Source organism: Oryza glaberrima, chromosome 5, assembly GCF_000147395.1.
Source record: "Oryza glaberrima chromosome 5, OglaRS2, whole genome shotgun sequence".
NCBI classification, from domain to species: domain Eukaryota; kingdom Viridiplantae; phylum Streptophyta; class Magnoliopsida; order Poales; family Poaceae; genus Oryza; species Oryza glaberrima.
Genome location: NC_068330.1, coordinates 424,718 through 443,059, shown reverse-complemented (window position 1 = coordinate 443,059; position 18,342 = coordinate 424,718). Strand labels below are relative to the sequence as shown.

Here is an 18,342-nt window from a genome sequence, read left to right as displayed (position 1 = left end):
CCGATTTAATTAAAAACCGGGATTAAAAATGATTTTTAGTCCCGGTTAAAAAAAAATTGATCTTTCCAACCGGGACTAAATATGATTTTTTAGTCCCGGTTCATCCCCTGTCAGAGGCATGTTAGGGGGGCGAGAATCATTAGTCCCGGTTGATACTACCAACCGGGACTAAAGATTACCACTTTAGTTCCGGTTGGTACTACCAACCGGGAGTAAAGATCATTTAGATCTTTAGTCCCGGTTGATAATACCAACCAGGACTAAAATTCAACGTAGTATATAATCCCTAGTCCTTATCCTCTCCTCCACAATCACAACCACTTCCTCACCCACAGATCGATCGTCCTCTCTTCTCCCCCCTCCCCTCTCCATCCTCCCCTTCCTCCTTCCTTCCCCCTTCCCTTCCTCCTCCCTCCCCTGGAGACGGATGAGGCCTCTCCTCCTTCCTTCCCCTTCCCTTCCTCCTCCCTCCCCTGGAGATGGATGAGGCCGCGCCGCGCGTCCTCCTCCCTCCCCTGGAGACGGATGAGGCCGCGCAGACACGGTGGATGGACGGACGCACAGGCGTGCGGCGCAGACGGCCGTCTCTGTTTTTTTTTTGATATTTTGTGATTCACTGAGACGTAATTTTGTGATTCATTGTATGGATTTGAGATGTATAATCTGTGATGTATTTGATTTGTGTGTAATTTGTTTAGGATTTGTGATGTTTTAGATGTGTGTGTATAAGTAACTTTAAGATTTGTAATGTGGATTTGGGATTTGTGATGTGGATTTGAGATGTTACTTTATTTGGGGATTTGGGGTTTGATTTGGGATGTGCATGCCATCCGATTCGGGAGAAAATAAAAAAGTAACAAAAAAAGAAAAGGAACCATCCGGGATTGTCCCTATCCTCTCTTTAGTCCCGGTTGGTAACGATCCATCTCTTTAGTTACCAACCGGGATTAAAGATAGATCTTTACTCCCGGTTATTTCACTCGGGACTAAAGATAGTGATCTTTAGTCCCGGATTCGTAGTCCCGGTTAGGAAACCGGGACTATAGGGGGTTACAAACTGGGAGTAAAGACAGTTTCTCCACCAGTGTTACAATCTGTTTCCAAGATCAGCCTTTGCACCTCTTGCTTTGGAAGCAAATAGAGAACACCACCTCCATCACCAAAGCGCTAAGTGAGAAGTCACACCATTATCTTCTTAAGAATTGTGACAACGAATGTCAACAATATATCTTTCTTAATATTAAGAGTGATATATCTCTAAAGTGTAGACTTTATGGTGGCGTGTATATATTTTTCTTTTCATTAGTAGACTTAATTGTCAACAATAACTATTAGCATACACATATATTAGAATGACAATAACTATTAGCATACACATATATTAGAATATTAGATGACAGTACAAACATGACCAATTTATCTAATAACAAATATGACCAATTTATCTAATGCCTTGGGTGAATACATGAATAAGTGATCTACCATTGTGATTTGGAGATATTTAACTATTTGCCACTCTTATGAGTGACAATTAAGAATTTAACATTGGACCTACATATTATAGGCACATAAGGGTTCATATGTCATAGGTTGTGAGTGGCAAATCTTTAATTGCCACATCTTAAAAGTGACAAAAAGTTAAATACCCTTGTGATTTGTAACACAAAAATAGGAGAAACGACTTGTTACATGTGAAATCCTTATATAGGCCATTTGACAAATATATCGACAGTATCACAAACCCTCCCACTGGGACAAAATAATACTACCTAAAAGTAATGATATACTCCCTCCATTTGTGTTGATTTGACATTGTATAGCTCAAAATTGAGCTAAACTATTTGCAGGAGGAGGTAGTATATTTTGATGATTATCTTTATTTTCCTCTTCCCTACATTTGCCTCGGTAAATTAATCCTCAATGGTATTTTTGTTCCTCTACACTCATCCTCCCTAGCATGTTTTGCGACAAACAACATTTGGCCACACCATTATTACAAGGAAAAAAAAATAACAAGGTGACGGCAACAGCTTTACTGCAGTGTAATAAGGCCCAGCTATCAATTTATCTAGTGGGCCGGTCCGGGCTGGGCCGGACAGGATGTGCAGTAGATGCAGATGATAGCCCAAGGCCTGGAATGGATGGTAGTAAGAGAGAGAGAGAGAAAGAGATGAGCACTTGAGCAAAGAGGTACACAAAGGAAAGAAGTCTCTGGAGGAGATGATGGAGTCACGTGCCATCCCATCCGTTTGGGATGCCACGGCCACTTAAGCTGACTCGTGCAACAAGAACACCACCAATAACTAAATAACTACTCCATCCGTTTCGAAATGTTTGACGCCGTTGACTTTTACCATTCGTCTTATTAAAAAAATTTAAATAATTATTAGTTCTTTTCCTATCATTTGATTCATTGTTAAATATATTTTTATATAGGCATATAATTTTACATATCTCATAAAAAATTTTGAATAAGACGAACGGTCAATCATGTGCTAAAAAAGTCAATGGTATCAAACATTTTGAAACGGAGGGAGTATAATAAGAGCAAGTTTAATAGTATAGCCAACTATTGATCCAAATTATCTATAGCTAATCTAATAGCCAATTCATACAATAGTTAACTATAAAAATATACTACACCATTAATACTATGTCCCACCTCTCATACACACATAACATCTTGGAGTCCGTGTTGCAGCTGGCTACAAATCTGCAGCCTACTTTCTTCTCTCTCTTCTCTTTTCTTCTCGATACGTGGTTATAGCTGGTTCATAGCTTGCTATTGTACCTGCTCTAACTATAGTATTATATATACCAATATTTTAATCTTAAAATATAACTAGTAAATGTTTATTTTACGAATATAATGGCTATATATCGCCTCTACTCTACGGGCTTGTTCACTTTGTTACCATTTTGAACCTTACCAAGTTTTGGCATTGCCAAATTTTAGTAAGGTTGCCAAAATTTTGCCAAGATTTCATATGTACTTATTAAAATTTAGCAACAAACTAAATATAGCTAAAATTTTGACAACTTTATCAAAAAAAAAATGGTATGGTTGAAAATGACATCAAAATAAACAGGCCCTACTAATAGAGTACTAGAAGTAAGTGCTACCGTTTTCCTTTCTTTTCCTCTTCCCTTGTCCACGATTTCTTTTGTCTCCCAGTCAACCCTCTTCTTTTCATAAAAAACAATTTATTCCGATTTTCACATTATCATAAAAAAAGCAAGTTTTAAATTGGGTTAGTGGTTATAACCTATATCTTTTCACTCAGCCAAATAAACTTTTGCATAGAATATGTATGTTCAATATATCATGGGAAGTTTTAATTCTAGTATTCAAACAACGAAAAGAATATAAGTGGGTAATCTTTTTTCCCGTATATAAAAGTTTATTTTTTGATTTATTTATAAAATTTGGAAAGAAAACATTGAAAAAGTTGGAAAAAAATCTACTTATTTGTCCACTATATTATTATTTTATGAAAAATTTACTCGTAAATTTACATAGTTCACGAGTTGTACTTGAATCGGAGTAAAGAAGTTGTAGCATTTTCTTGGAAGCATGTCGTTGAAGAGCATGAGCGCTGCTCAACCAAATCTCCATTTTCTAAATCAACCAAGCCTTGACCTAGCTTGCTACCACCATTCGTGCACACACATTCTCTCTTTCTCTCTCAGCAATGGCAAGGGTGGGAACCTCAAAACCCTAGGGCCCAAACCCTCCAGAAGATCTGGAACATCCAGCCAGAAATCCGACGGCCCAAATCACTCCGGCCGTTGTACTTAACTGAGCCGCAGCCCAGCTTCCTCCTCTCTTCTTCTTCTTCTCGCCTCTTCTCTTCTCTTCTCTTCCCCCACACTCTCTCACTAGCTTAGCTTAGCTAAAAAAAAGAAGAATAAATAAACTAAAATGGGAGCTTGAATCCCTCCCAAATCCGCACCATTACGCGCAATCCGTACACCTGCTCGACCCGCACATGGACCTTTCTTCTCCGATTCGCCCGCTCTGAGCAACCGGGATCCGTTTCTGCTGCCCATTTTTTGTTCTGTTTTGTTTTTGGTTTCTTGGGGGTGGAAATCTTGGCCATCTTTCTTGCGACTGTAATGGCGGGGGTTTTAGCTTGGTGAGACACTGTAGATCTCGTCGTCTTTTTTGATTTGGGTTTTTCGGATGGTGACGGAGATGGCGACGCGCGGGGAGGCGGCGGCGGCGGCGGCGGCGGCGGACCGGGACATGGAGCTCTTCCGGAGCGGGTCCGCGCCGCCGACGGTGGAGGGCGCGATGGCCAGCGCCGCCGCGGCCGCCGGCGACGTGTTCCTGGACGATGAGCTCCGGGCCGACCCGGTGTACCAGAGCTACTACTACTCCAATGCGCACCTCAACCCGCGCCTCCCGCCGCCGCTGCTCTCCAAGGAGGACTGGCGCTCGGCGCAGCACCGCCTCCGCTCCTCCGCCCTCGGCGGGATCGGCGACGGCAGGAGGCAGCCGGCCGCGGCGGCGCAGGGGGATGGGCTCGTGGGGTTGCCCGGGATCGACCTCGATCGGCAGGGGAGCTTCTCCAGTATCTTCCAGGTTGTTTGCTCGCCCTTTTGATGAATTAAAGATCTCATCATCTTCTTCTTCTTTTTTTACTTACTTTTTCAGTAGTATATGTCCATCTTGATTCAGTACTGTATGCTATGGGAGATGATATTCTTGACCTTGCAGCTGTGTGCATTTGTTGACTTTATTGCTACATGTAGTAATGTTTTTGTGTTCAACTACCATTTCCCCTTGCTGTCTCACTAGTCCACCTTACCCAATATGGTTCAACCACTTAATAAGCTTAATTGTTCTTATGATGGTCACAACTTCTATGGTTTTTTTGGCTTGGTTTGCTGATCATAAGCATTTTAGTACGCCTTTGTGAACTGTTGGTTTCCTATTATTCAGTTTCATCTTATCCAATCCAAGGTAATTGATCAGAGCTGTACAACTTGTTGCATACTATGCAGGAGAGCTCGTATCAGCTGGACATGGGTAAGCAGGGCGCCGACCGCAACAGTAGTGACTTTCTGGATTCTTCTCGGCCACAGTATGCTCTGCATCGTGAGACTAGTAGAGCTATGGGTGGTCTGCAGAGTGACAGCAATATACAAAGCTTGGCTGAAGTTCAGAACAATGATTCATCAGCACATACATATGCCTCTCTTTTAGGATCATCTCTTTCTAGAAGCGCATCTCCAGATCCTGAGCTTGTTAGGAGGGTCCCCAGTCCTTGCCTCCCTCCAATTGGTGTGAAAGTCAGTGCTGATGATAAGAAGAACAATGGTGGTTCATCTTCCTTCCGTCGAAGTTCGTCTGCTATTGGTGAATCTGATAATCTGATAGCTGCTTTATCTGGGATGAATTTATCATCATCTGGAGCAGCTAGTGGACAGCAAACTGTGACCCAGTCTGAGCTCTACCAGGATGTTGATAATGTCCGTAAGTTTCTATTTGATCGTCAGGGTGATCAATCAAATGGCAACCAGCAACACTCCTACATGAAACATCCCGAACAAGGACATTTTAAGGCACCTGATGGTTACTCTGCAAACTCGCCTAATTCTTCTATGATAAGAAATCAAATTAATGCTGCTAGTTTCACATCGTTTGACAATCTGTCTGCTGGATCAGGCTTTGCTTCTCCTAGGATCGGTTCTAGGTCCCCAGGTGGGACTTTATCTTCAAGGCAGAATTTGGTTGGTGGATCTAACTTTCTGAATTACAATGGAATTGGAAGTCCAAATGCAGCAACTTCTCTTCAAACAGCCATTGATCCGTCATATATTCAGTACCTTCAGGCAGCTGAGATTGCTGCCCAACTCGCAGCTAGCTGTGATGATCCTCTCATGGCCAGTGGCCATCTGGGAGGTTCTTATATGGATTTACTTGGTCCTCAGAAAGCTTATGCTAGTCCATTGCTTCAGTCACAGAAGAACTGTGGCTACTATGGAAACCTTGGATTTGGCCTTGGTTATTCTGGAAGTCCTTTGATGAGTCCTGTTCTTCCCTCTTCCCCTGCTGCACCTGGTAGTCCACTTAGGCATGGTGAACGCAGCATGCGCATGCAATCAGGTATAAGAAACTTTGGTGGTTCCTTTGGTTCATGGAATCCTGACCTAGGTGGAAAGATGAACATCAATATGATGCCTTCACTCCTGGAGGAATTCAAGAGCAACAAAAGCAAATCTTATGAGCTCTCAGAAATTGCTGGTCATGTTGTTGAGTTCAGGTACACTTGTCAATTTCATAACCTTGTAGCTTCTATAGCCTGCTGAATTGCAGTACTCAAGTACAGCGCGGCTACTAATGCTTTTGACTAGTTTCTTTTTTAATGATCAACCAAAAAAGGCTTGACATGAATAATAATATGGTTAGATTTATGATTTGGTTTAATCTAGTTTGTTCTCCATTTATTTCTTACAACATGTTTCTATCTATTTCCGGGGAAGAAAATGTTAGAGATATGCTTTGACATGTGCTACAGTATGTAAAAACATTAGTACAAGACATCAAGACATGTGACTGTTTCCATCTGATCTGTCTCTTGTTAACTATGAATTGTGACAACGCTTTTGTCCTTATTGATGTTACATGGTTTATCTACTAATAATTGACAAACTTGTAGTGCTGATCAATATGGAAGCCGATTCATACAGCAAAAGCTAGAAACGGCCAGTACTGAAGAGAAGGACATGGTCTTTTCAGAAATCATGCCTCAAGCTCTCACGTTGATGACCGATGTATTTGGAAATTATGTTGTTCAGAAGGTAAAGGGGTTAAGGGGAAAAACATAATCTCTTCAAGTGTTACTTTGTGATAAATATTCTTATAGTTTGTCATTTGACTAGTTCTTTGAGCACGGAAGCCCTACCCAGATAAAGGAATTGGCCGACCAGCTTATTGGACGTGTTCTTGCTCTCAGTCTTCAGATGTATGGATGCCGGGTTATACAGAAGGTGGTTATTACTGGATCTTTTCTTTAACCTTGGAAGTTATTAAGAGTTCTTGCTTTTTTGGAATTTTTTATCTGATTAATCTGTGTTATTGCCCTTTTGAATGGGTCCTAGTTGCATTTACTATTTAATGCACTGAAAACTTGTTCTACCTCTCAATACTTCCCAAGGACCATAAACAACTCCTTTTGCTTACTTATACAAATACATAAATGGTCAGAACCAAACCATTGGAAGAGCAGAGCAAAACAAAATCGTCGTGACTGATTGAAGTTGTGTGTATTTTTATCAGTGAATGGTACAATTCCTCACTTCTGATGTAAGACACCTCAGATGTATTCTCTGTCATCCAATAACAACAGTACCAAACTATGGAACACTTTCAGGAAATATTTTTATAGGCATTGATGTAGTCATGACTTGCTCTTATCTATACAAAGTACAGACCCTTTGTTAAGTGTATGAATGCATAAATGATTGAAGGATATCAAGGAAGGCAAAATCTGATGTCATGGATGATATATATGCAGGCTATAGAGGTTGTTGGTTTAGATCAGCAGACTAAAATGGTTGCTGAGCTGGATGGACACGTCATGCGCTGTGTACGTGATCAAAATGGGAACCATGTAATACAGAAATGCATAGAATGCATCCCTCAACATGCTATCCAGTTCATTGTCTCAACATTCTATGGTCAAGTTGTGATGTTATCCACTCATCCATATGGTTGTCGGGTTATACAGGTATGCATATAATATGCGTGTAATCAGTTTATGTTGAGGTTTACAGATGTTAATATGCAAACTCACTTGTCATCCTTCATGTGAAACTCCCAGAGGGTGCTGGAGCATTGTGATGATCCTACAACACAGCAAATAATGATGGATGAGATTCTCCAGTCCGTTTGCTTGCTGGCTCAAGATCAATACGGCAACTACGTTGTTCAGGTCTGCCCCATGACATTGTTGCAAATTGTATGATTTGTATCATATACCTTTTGAACCTAACCAAACTTCTAGATTGTTTTACCATTTACATAGTGTAACGTAATTACTTCAAAATGATTTTACTGCTTCGCAATTACTATGTGTGTTCTAGTTGTTTGATGCTTTCTTAAGATTTAGATATTTCTAGTCTTATGCTTTCTTAATGGTGACTTGCAGTGAAGTGAGGTAGACCATTTTCTGATTTTGCAGTAGCATCTTTAGGTTGTTTTTTTCCTGATCTTCCAGTATCGTACTCGTCCTGTCACAGTAATATGTAAATGAATGGATGGTTACTGCTAACTATCTGCTGTTGTTGAAACAACAATTATGATATTCCTAGTAGTTTTTCTAGTTTTTAATTAAGCCATAATTTTGTAATCCACGGTTATTCACCCTGTAAACTCTGTAAGAATTGGTTGTAGCTTCTCTGAAGTAAAGACCAGAATGCATTCCATTATCTAAAAAAAAAAGTGTCTGCTAATGTTGAATTCTGCTTCACTTTTCAGTCTTAGTTCTTAGAATCTTGGCATCCTATGTTAGTTTGAAGGTGTTTTATTTTCACTCTTTTTTTGTTTTAACATTGAACACACTACTTTACAGCATGTACTGGAGCACGGAAAACCACATGAGAGATCTGCTATTATCGAGAAGTTAATTGGACAAATAGTTCAAATGAGCCAGCAAAAGTTTGCCTCAAATGTCATTGAGAAGTGCTTAGCCTTTGGGAATCCTGTAGAACGACAGATTTTGATCGGTGAAATGCTTGGATCCACTAATGAGAGTGAACACCTTGAGGTTTGCATTCTTAAAACTTATACAAACCAAATTTGGCTTAAGATTTGTCCAGCTGCAAGTTTGCTAAATCTTGTAAGATGGAAAGCTGATTTTAGAGACCTGATGGAAGTTAACTGCGCTGCACCTGTTGCAGGTAATGATGAAAGATCAGTTTGCAAACTATGTGGTGCAGAAGGTGCTAGAGACTTGTGATGATCAGCAGAGGGAGGCGATCCTTACAAGGATAAAAGCACATCTGAACACGCTGAAGAAGTATACCTATGGGAAGCACATAGTAGCACGCGTAGAGAAGCTTGTTGCTGCTGGAGGTATGATTGTACTGTCTTATTGTCATTCAGCCATTGTTTCTTGCTGCCATAGGGACTAACAATGTTTAATATTTGTTGTTGCGACGCAAATGCAGAGAAGCGACTAGGGCTTCAACCAGCATGCACCAGTGCCGCCTGAAGGGCAAGCAATGCTGTACAGCTAACAGTGGCTAGGTTTGGTTTGCACTCACGTTTTCGTTTTTTGCAACTAAAAACGTAGGCCAGTATGGCCTATTTGAGAAATAATAAAAATACGCATCTTAAAATCGCTTGCACTGGAGAGTGTATATTATGTAGTTGAGGAGCACGCCGCAGGCAGCAGGGATGGATGATGGATTGAGTGAGTGAGTGATGTGTGCAAGTGCTAATCCAATATGGAAGGAAGAAGCTGTAAAGATGAGGAGGAAGAAGAAGATGAGTATACGTACTCTGCTGTACAAATTTTATTTAGCACTAGAGAGATGAAAAGAAAAGAGAGAGGAAGCTGTTAGCTGTCAATATGAGTGAGTGATGGGTTGTTGTTGATGCTGTAACATAACTAGAGTACTACTCAGGGCACAAAACTAGCCTAAGCCCTAAGCCTTGTTTTTAGTTTTTACAGTTTAAGCTGAAGTTATTAGTATCAGCTTTGCTGAACTGTTTGTTAATTTGTTGTGTCTGCCGTGTCATTGTGTGTTGTTAATCCAGTCATGTGTACTGTACTATGGTGTAATGTAATGTAATCCAGGATGATGTTGATGCACTGTTAATTCGGTGCAAGTAAGTTTCTTTCTTTTACTTGTCTCTGATCTGATGATGGAAAGTGTTATATATGTACTTTTGTTTTTTATTTTGTGCTTGAGCATGCATTACTGTTTTCTGTGCAGATTACGTGAGTTATAGGTGTCACAAAAAAAAAGAGGAGGATTGGGCCTGCCACCTGAAGGCCCATATCCTGCCCACCATGACAGAACCACCCGGCATCAGAGAAAGCATATCATGACGCCATCAGAGAAAGCATATGGAGCCGGAGCAGCAAGACGAGGAGGAAGCAGCAACAACACATCCCAAGACGTCTACCCCTTTGTCTCGTAATATAAGAGATATTATCTCTTCTACTTCTACAGTATAAAAGATTGTGTCATATTCATCAACTCCAATTCAAAACCTATTTTAACCCCCAACTACCCACTCACCACAACCAAAATCACATTTAATATGGGTATTGCAGTTTTTTTCCATCCTTGAAATATCGCTTATATTATGGGATGGAGGGAGTAGATAGCTTGTGCGACCTCACCACCTTCCACCTCGACTAGCATTTAATTATTTTAATATAGCACATAGTAACTACAAATATGACTTAGACTTAGAAACAAAAAAAATAAAATAGGTCTTAGATTTTTGGATGAAGGGAGTATATTCTATTCTAACCCTTGAAGACTGACCAAACAACTTTCACCTGCATCTTGTAAAGATCGCAATTGATCACCTCCTCATCTGCCCCTCTAGCAAGTGGAGTGAACCTCAAAGTGCGACTGGATACGTTATCATTCTGGTGAATATTATGGGCATGAATATTCAGTATCAATATCTCATTTGCTGATACTGCTACAACACGTCGCAGCAGTTGCATAACTCTGTCATCCCCAACTGAGGTTGCACCACAAACATTGCTATCATACAGTACAATATAATTCGGAACATCTGTTGTGCAAGCACTAATTTTTCCATGAAAAACTTTAGGGCCTGACAGAATCGTGATCTCAACAGTGCCCTCCAGGGCTTCCTTAACACAAGCAGATACAAGTTCCACCTCACTGAGCCTACTCTCAAAGGTTTCACTCACAATCTTAGACTTACGAGTGTGAAACTTCATCTCAAGCAACCCTTTACTAAATTCCTTGTCATTGCACTCTTCATTTTCCTTAATCTTCAAATTTATCTCAAAAAAGATATCATGGAAAACAATTCCTCTAGTTGGGCCCGTGAGAATTATATTTTCATTCTGCAAGAAAAATTACATAAGACATTAGCAATATGTCATACTAATGCTTTATATAATAATAAATTATAGAATTATCCATAGAATATAATATTGTTATTATTTAAATGACATGACTAACGAAAGTATAATACAATAATGTTACTTAATATTCAAATCCACGAAAAAGAAATAAGTATTGGTATTTCATATGAAACTAGGGATACGGTGGATGCATATAGACAGCATAAAAGTAGCTAGCTTCAGTATGCCTTAACTGTACAGAACTGTTAAGAAATTAGTTCAATGTATCATGTGAAATAGGGAAAATTGGAAGTGTTAAGAGATATTCTTTGAAACACCTCTGACTGGATAACTTGGCAATTGTTCCTATTGCGCCGGAAGATGAAGTTGCAGTTAAAATCTAATCCATCTCTGACTATCACAGTCCCATATAGATTGATAGGGTAACCAACATCTGACGATTTCACCTTCAGCGAAAGTACATTTAACGAGCCAGTCAACCTGTGGTCTTCTCTGATAATTGAATCTGTAAAGCGCATTGGACCATATTGCGCTGAGAAAAATGAAAATGTAGTTAGTTTGCAACAGGGAAGAATTTAACTGAAGTATACACGAGATAATGTCTCTGGAGTACAAAAGTCTCTAGAGGACATAGGTCTGCATAGGGTAAATAGAGTTTATCCTTTGTTTTGAGCTGTTGTTAAAATTATTTTAGCTGTTTCAGAAATCAAATTATTGCAGTTGGGACAGTATTTCAGCCATTTTTAATCTACCATGGTTGAGAAAGTTCCTACCATGCACCTGTCCGTTTGCTCAAATAGATCTATGAGCTTCAATAGCATACTGCATGCAAGTTAAATTCTGGTATTTTACCACCAAGGGGTATGATTGGATTGCCAATCCCTGCTTATCTTAGCAAAGCCAGTATGAGCTGTCTAATTCATCATATATATAACAGCTTATCTGTGTTTGACTTTGACCTGAGGCAAACTAGAACATCTCCGCCTGGTATTCCACTTCATCCCTGACATAGCGTTCCTAGACGTAGCATGCGTGGGCAGACAACAGCACCGTGATTTCCCTCCTCACCCTCCACCCTGGATTAAGCAGTCAAACATTTTATGCCTCTACACCCGCATCTAGAGCTCATGGCCAGCGTCTAGGCCCTCCAGTGCAAGGTCTCCAAGAAGAAATACAACTCACCGCTAATTCACAATCACTGCAGAAACAAGGCCCCTAGCAATGAGCATGTGGATTGGCCCATGGCAGCTGGTGGTCCTAACACTGACTATCAAGGGCAAGATGGTGAAATTGTGCCACCGAACCAAATTCCTTCTTCTCAGTCACCATCGCAGTTTGATGCTGCATGGGAGGTGAGGAAGGAATTGGGACAGACGACCATTTCATACCAGAAGTGGCAAATAGTCAACTGCCTTCAAGTGATCAATTGCAACATAAGGAGGGGGGAATGATCATGTGAAGAAAGGAATAATCAATTTTCCCCAGTTAGTGAGGATCCCACCTAGCTAGTGAATCTTAAGGAAACAGTTTTCTTCACTAACAACAGCTCCCAAGCAGATACATGGACCATGGTAGGGTTGGAATGGTAAGAATATATTTGTCTAATCTATTTTTGATAGAATGTGAACAAAATGTTTATCATTTAATGAACTGTATTAATTTTTTTCTGGTGCTTATTGCGTTGTTTCCTGTCCATATGTAGTTGAAAATTATTGACCTGCTATTCGCTGTGTGTGAGTTCAATCGGATTTCCTGGTTGAGAGGTGTCAACAATTTGATCCTGCGTAGTAGGCATTGCTTTATGGAATATATATGGCTAGAGATTAGTAGACGGCCACATACTACCTTTATTATTATTACAACTAGCTGGGTGGCCCGCGCAATTGCGCGGCTAGCATCTATATAAATTTATCTACTTTTAATATGATTTTACTTAAAATTTATTAAATAGTCATCTCGTTATATTAAGATTTTGAAGGACCAAACCTTATCATCCCCGTGTTTTAAATTTTATAGTTTTTAAAAGTCATCCATTATTTTTTTGTTGGCTCGATCTACCATTGTTTCTATTCATTCTCCTTGGAACCTTTGAAAATTGGATCTTATGATTTCTAGAGTTTATTGTCTTATTGGGTTTCGTTTTTATAATTTTTAGAAGTCCCATCAAACGCTGCCACTATACTCCTCTACGATCCGTCCGTTGTCCCATCTCTTTATTGTCATTGGGACTTTAATAATCAAACATAATTATTATTTGGGATCATTTTTTACTTTCTAGAAGTCCCGCCAAACAGAGTGGCTTGCCATTGTACTCTTCTGCGGCTCACCCGCTACCTCCTCTCTTTATTATCAATGAGATTTTAAAATCGAACATGATTAACATTGGGGTTTATTTATTTTTAATTTTTAGAAGTATCAAACCTTTTAAAATGGACCTTATAGTTTTTATAGTTTATTGTCTCGATGGGTTTTATTTTTATAATTTTTAGAAGTCTCGTCAAATGCTGCCACTATACTCCTCTATAGCCCACCTGTTGCCTCCTCTCTTTATTATCATTGCGATTTTAAAAATTGAACATAATTATTGTTAGGGTTCATTTTTTATTTTCTAAAAGTCTCGCCAAATCATTAACGGCTTTGCCACTGTTCTTCTACGGCTCGCCCGCTGCCTATACTCTTCTACAGCTCACCCGCTGCCTCCCCTCTTTATTGTCATTCAGATTTTAAAATCGAACATGATTATCGTTGGGGTTTATTTTTATTACTTTTTAGAAGTTCCGAACCTTTAAAAATTGGACCTTATAGTTTTTAGAGTTTATTGCCTCGTTGGGTTTTATTTTTATAATTTTTAGAAGTCTCGTCAAACGCGCCACTATAGTCATGTACGGCTCGGCTGCTTCCTCATTGATATTTTAAAAATCAAACATAATTATCATTTGGGTTCATTTTTTACTTTTTAGAGGTCCCGCCAAACCATCAGCGGTTTTGCTACTGTACTCATCTACGGCTCGCCCGCTACCTCCCATCTTTAATGTCATTGAGATTTAATCAAACATAATTATTATTGAGGTTTACTTTTTACTTTTTAGAAGTCTTGCCAACCACTGTGACTGTATTGCTTAACAACATATCTGTCATCTCTCCTTTTAATCATTATTGGGATTGTATTTGGGGTTTTGTTAATAGTTTTTGGATGTCCCATCAACCATCACAACTCTACTCATTTACAGATATGTTGCTTCTCTAATATTTATTGTCATTTGTCATCCGTGTTCTAGATGAAATTTTTGTTTGAAAATTTCATACTTTTCATTCCAATATTTTTTTATAAATCATATTCCTACGTGAAATCTTATAATTATTTTTCTATTTTCGGAATTTCTTTTATTTTTATTCGGAATTTTAATTAATCTCTTCACGTGTTCTACATTGTCTCCTCTTTCAATAGTCTTTATTTTTTCTTACGAATTTAAGTTATTTATAAACTGTATTCCTAGTTGAACTCTTATTTTTATTTTTCTAATTTCGGATTTTATTTTATTTTTTATTCTGAATTTTAATTAATCTCGTATTGTGTTCTCTATGGACTATTCTTTTAATATTTCTTATTTTAATTCCAAAGTTATTTTTAAGTTGTATTTCCACTTGAAATCTTATTTTCTTTTTTCTAATTTTGGATTTTATTTTATTTTTTATTTCAAATTTTAATTAATCTTGTATTTGGTTATTATATCAATGTTGATTATTTTTAATTCCGAATTTTAGATATTTCTGAATTGTATTCCTATATGGACTCTATTTTTCTTTTTTTTATTAATGTGGAAATTTCTAGCCCTACAGCGAACGTGGTGTCTTCTTTTAAAACTGTTTTAATAATATAATAGATAGATAAATATAATTTATCTGTATAAAACTATATCGATCAATATGCATCATATTAAAATCTAGATCCTGTAAATATTTCACTCTTTTACTATTAATATGGTAATTTTTACCGCTTTTCAGCTCTGCCCCATCCTCAGAGTAAGAACTTTGCCATATGGATCCTAAATATAGAGAAAACTATTAGGGAAGCTCGTTACTAAGAAAATTTAAAGAAGAAAACATAATGTCTCTACTCTCTAGAGATCACGGGATAGTGCAAAACTTGAATATGGTTGAAGGAGTTTGGCTGTCCAGCTGGTTTGCCTTCCATGCACATGATTTTGTACATGACGTGTCAATTGTGCGTATATACAATTTCTAATTTATCTATGCGTACAGGACGTGATTGTCTCGTGTCAGTAAATTAAGTTTGCTAATCTGATTTTGATTTCAAAGGGTACTGCGTAGAGCACACGTCAAATTCTATTTCCACGCTCTTTCATAAATACATAGTCAAGCCTTTACACATATTTTGATTAAATCTCAACTCTTATAGTCTAGATCTATTATAATCTAATGGTGTAGACTTTGTATTTCTCTCTTATTTTCGTGAAAATAATTTATAGACCTCTAGAGCAAACGTGATGTCTAATTTTAAACTTATCTTAATAATGTACTTCCTCCGTTTCAGCTTATAGGTTGTTTTGACTTTGGTCAAAGTCAAACTAATTTAAGTTTTACTATGTTTGTAGACAAATATAATAATATTTAAAACACCAAATTATTTTCATTAAATTGATAATTGAGTATATTTTCATAATATATTTGTCTTTGGTTTAAAATGTTATTATTATTTCTACAAACTTGCTCAAACTTTAAGCAGTTTGATTTTGACCAAAGTTAAAATGATTTATCATATGAAATGAAGGGAGTATTTTTTTAATGATGCTCATATAAAAATGCAGGGATGATTTGTCTGTAGAAATTTAATTTGTCGTGTACATCTTAGTTCTTATTTGTTTGAATATCTAAAAGGTGCTTGGTAGAATTTAAGTTCAGAAACTTGAAAGCAAAAGAGAACCCATATAACTTGCAAGTATATTTTTAAAATTAGCATGTGCTAGTCATTAAGAGCTTGTTGTAATCAGCTCAAAAGAACCTTTCTGCTTGGCTGGGAATCCGACTATGAACAGGAGTCCAAACATGATTTATATTGTTCGTGCTATATCTTTCTAAAATCTGAATAGGACTTACATATATATACAATCAATCTCAACCGTTGTAATCTAGATCTACTATGATCTAACGGTTTAAATATTTTTCTTTTTCTATGATTAATGTGGGAATTTCTAGTCTCCACAGAGCGAACGTGGTGTCTCCTTTTAAAACTGTTTTAATAATATAGATAGATAGATACAATTCGAATAATTATAGGAACAACATCATCCCAGTAATCTTGCAGTGTGATGCGATGATAATAACAACATACTAGTTGAGGTGTAGAGTACATACTCTCCTTGTCAAGGTCGAAGGTGGTGAGGTTGCAGAAAACGGCGCGGGTGTAGTAGCTGATTCCCGTCTTGGGGTCGTGCTCCCAATACTTGGCCGCCAAAGCACTATGCCTCGCCGACCTCTCCCTCATCTCCGGCGTGTCCAGAAACCACGGCTCCCGAGGCCGCGGCCGCCGGGGCTTTTGGCTCTCCTCCCGCCGCCTCTGCTTCGCCGCCGCTGCCGCATCCTCGTCGTCGTCCTCCACGAACAATGGAAGATCAAACACGTCCGCCATGGTGGCAAATAGCAAGAGCCTCCCACCTCCTCTCCTCCGCCGCCGCCGAAGCCCTCACCATCTCCACCGTGGAGATCGATCGATCCAGAGAGGAAACGAGAGGGAGAGGCTGGATGTATGGGCTGTAGATGGGTTGAGCCCTTCACGAAGTAGACCCAATTCTAGTACAGGAGAAGGAATAAGTTCACTTTGGATCCCCCCAACTAGAAAATGGTTGGCGTGATATTATAATTTATTTATTCAGAATGTATATATAAATATTCGGAAATGCTAAATACCGGTATACTGTCCCGACGGGATAGCATATACACCAACCAATCCACTCTTCTTCTATCTAGCTATTCTTTCTACAACATCTCTCTCACGCGTGCTGCTGCAACTAAGTCAACGATGAGCTCCGGCGTGGCATGGGTGTGGATGACGGAGGACGCGGTCGCCAGCGACGAGCTCCGACGCGACCGCCCCCGACGAGCCCCCGGCATCACGGACACCGGCGACGAGCTTCAGCGTGGCGTGAGGCACGGGCGGCAAAGGATGTGGCCGCGGCAACGAGCCGCGTGGCATGGGTGTGCATGATGGAGGACGCGGTCGCCGGCGATGAGCTCCGACGCGGCCGCCCCCATGAGCCCCCGGCATCGCGGACTCCGGTGACGAGCTTCAGCGTGGCGTTAGGCATGGACGGCGGAGGACGTGGCCACGGCGACGAGCCCGGCGTGGGGAGCGACGGCGGAGGATGCGGCTGACAGTGACGTGGTTGTCGGATTGCTGCCTGCAGCTCCAGCACCGCCGCCCACCATCCACGGCGCCGCTGTTAACACTCACCTCCAGCTCCATTCGCGTGGCCGGCCGGTGCATCCTCCGCCAGCGCCCCAACTCCGTCGCGAGCCCTCTCCAGTCGCCGCCTTCGTCGCCGGCCGTCGATCCCGCTGCGAGTCCGGGCCTTCATCCTATCCATCTGCTGCTTCGGGGGAGCAAAGAGACAAGACGGGGTGCAAAGAGCTTGTTGACCTGGTCATGGTTGGCTATGGAGTGTGGTAGAATTATCTTCTACGTTGTAAGAATTGCATGATACCTGATAGGTATCATCTTCTATGTTGTAAGAATCGTATGATACCTGATAAGTATCATCTCGATACCTGATAGGTATCACTCGATACCGGTTAGGTATCAGGACCTGATACATCGCAAGCATCACCCACCACGTGGTAAGAATCGCATGATACCTGATAGGTATCATCTAATACTTCGCAAGTATCACCTGATACGTGGTAGAATCGCATGATACCTGATAGGTATCAGGACCTGATACATCGCAAGCATCACCCACCATGTGGAAAGAATCGCATGATACCTGATAGGTATCATCTGATACGTCACAAGTATCACCTGATACGTGGTAGAATCGCATGATACCTGATAGCTATCACCCGATACCGGCTAGGTATCAGGACCTGATACATCGTAAGCATCACCCACCACGTGGTAAGAATCGCTTGATACCTGATAGGCATCATCTGATACCTCGTAAGTATCACCTGATACATGGCAAAAACGCATGATACTAACCGGTATCATATCGTTTTTGAATGGAATTCCGGTATA

At 39.9% G+C, this 18,342-nt stretch overlaps 2 protein-coding genes across 2 annotated transcripts; one reads left to right on the top strand and one right to left on the bottom strand.

The window, feature by feature from the left end:
- Positions 1–3,820: 3,820 nt before the first annotated feature.
- Positions 3,821–9,845, top strand: LOC127773698 (pumilio homolog 1-like). Its single transcript, XM_052299833.1, has 9 exons — positions 3,821–4,585; positions 5,008–6,269; positions 6,666–6,807; positions 6,889–6,996; positions 7,524–7,736; positions 7,830–7,940; positions 8,580–8,774; positions 8,908–9,082; positions 9,178–9,845. Exons 1-9 carry the CDS (start codon positions 4,184–4,186, stop codon positions 9,219–9,221), a joined length of 2,652 nt encoding a protein of 883 aa, XP_052155793.1. The 5' UTR covers positions 3,821–4,183; the 3' UTR covers positions 9,222–9,845.
- Positions 9,846–10,490: 645 nt separating this feature from the next.
- On the bottom strand, positions 10,491–16,740 carry LOC127773699 (uncharacterized). Its single transcript, XM_052299834.1, has 3 exons — positions 16,467–16,740; positions 11,408–11,622; positions 10,491–11,069 (listed from the first exon to the last, which is right to left on the bottom strand). The coding sequence occupies exons 1-3, from the start codon at positions 16,738–16,740 to the stop codon at positions 10,491–10,493; spliced, it is 1,068 nt and encodes a 355-aa protein (XP_052155794.1).
- Between the last annotated feature and the right edge of the window lie 1,602 nt (positions 16,741–18,342).

Coding starts and splice junctions, on each gene's coding strand:
- LOC127773698 (XM_052299833.1), top strand. CDS start 4,184: ATGGTGACGGAGATGGCGACGCGCGGGGAGGCGGCGGCGGCGGCGGCG. Junction 4,586..5,007: donor GCTTCTCCAGTATCTTCCAG/GTTGTTTGCTCG, acceptor CATACTATGCAG/GAGAGCTCGTATCAGCTGGA. Junction 7,941..8,579: donor ACGGCAACTACGTTGTTCAG/GTCTGCCCCATG, acceptor ACTACTTTACAG/CATGTACTGGAGCACGGAAA.
- LOC127773699 (XM_052299834.1), bottom strand. CDS start 16,740: ATGGCGGACGTGTTTGATCTTCCATTGTTCGTGGAGGACGACGACGAG. Junction 11,623..16,466: donor CTTCGACCTTGACAAGGAGA/GTATGTACTCTA, acceptor CATTTTTCTCAG/CGCAATATGGTCCAATGCGC. Junction 11,070..11,407: donor GCCAAGTTATCCAGTCAGAG/GTGTTTCAAAGA, acceptor TTTTTCTTGCAG/AATGAAAATATAATTCTCAC.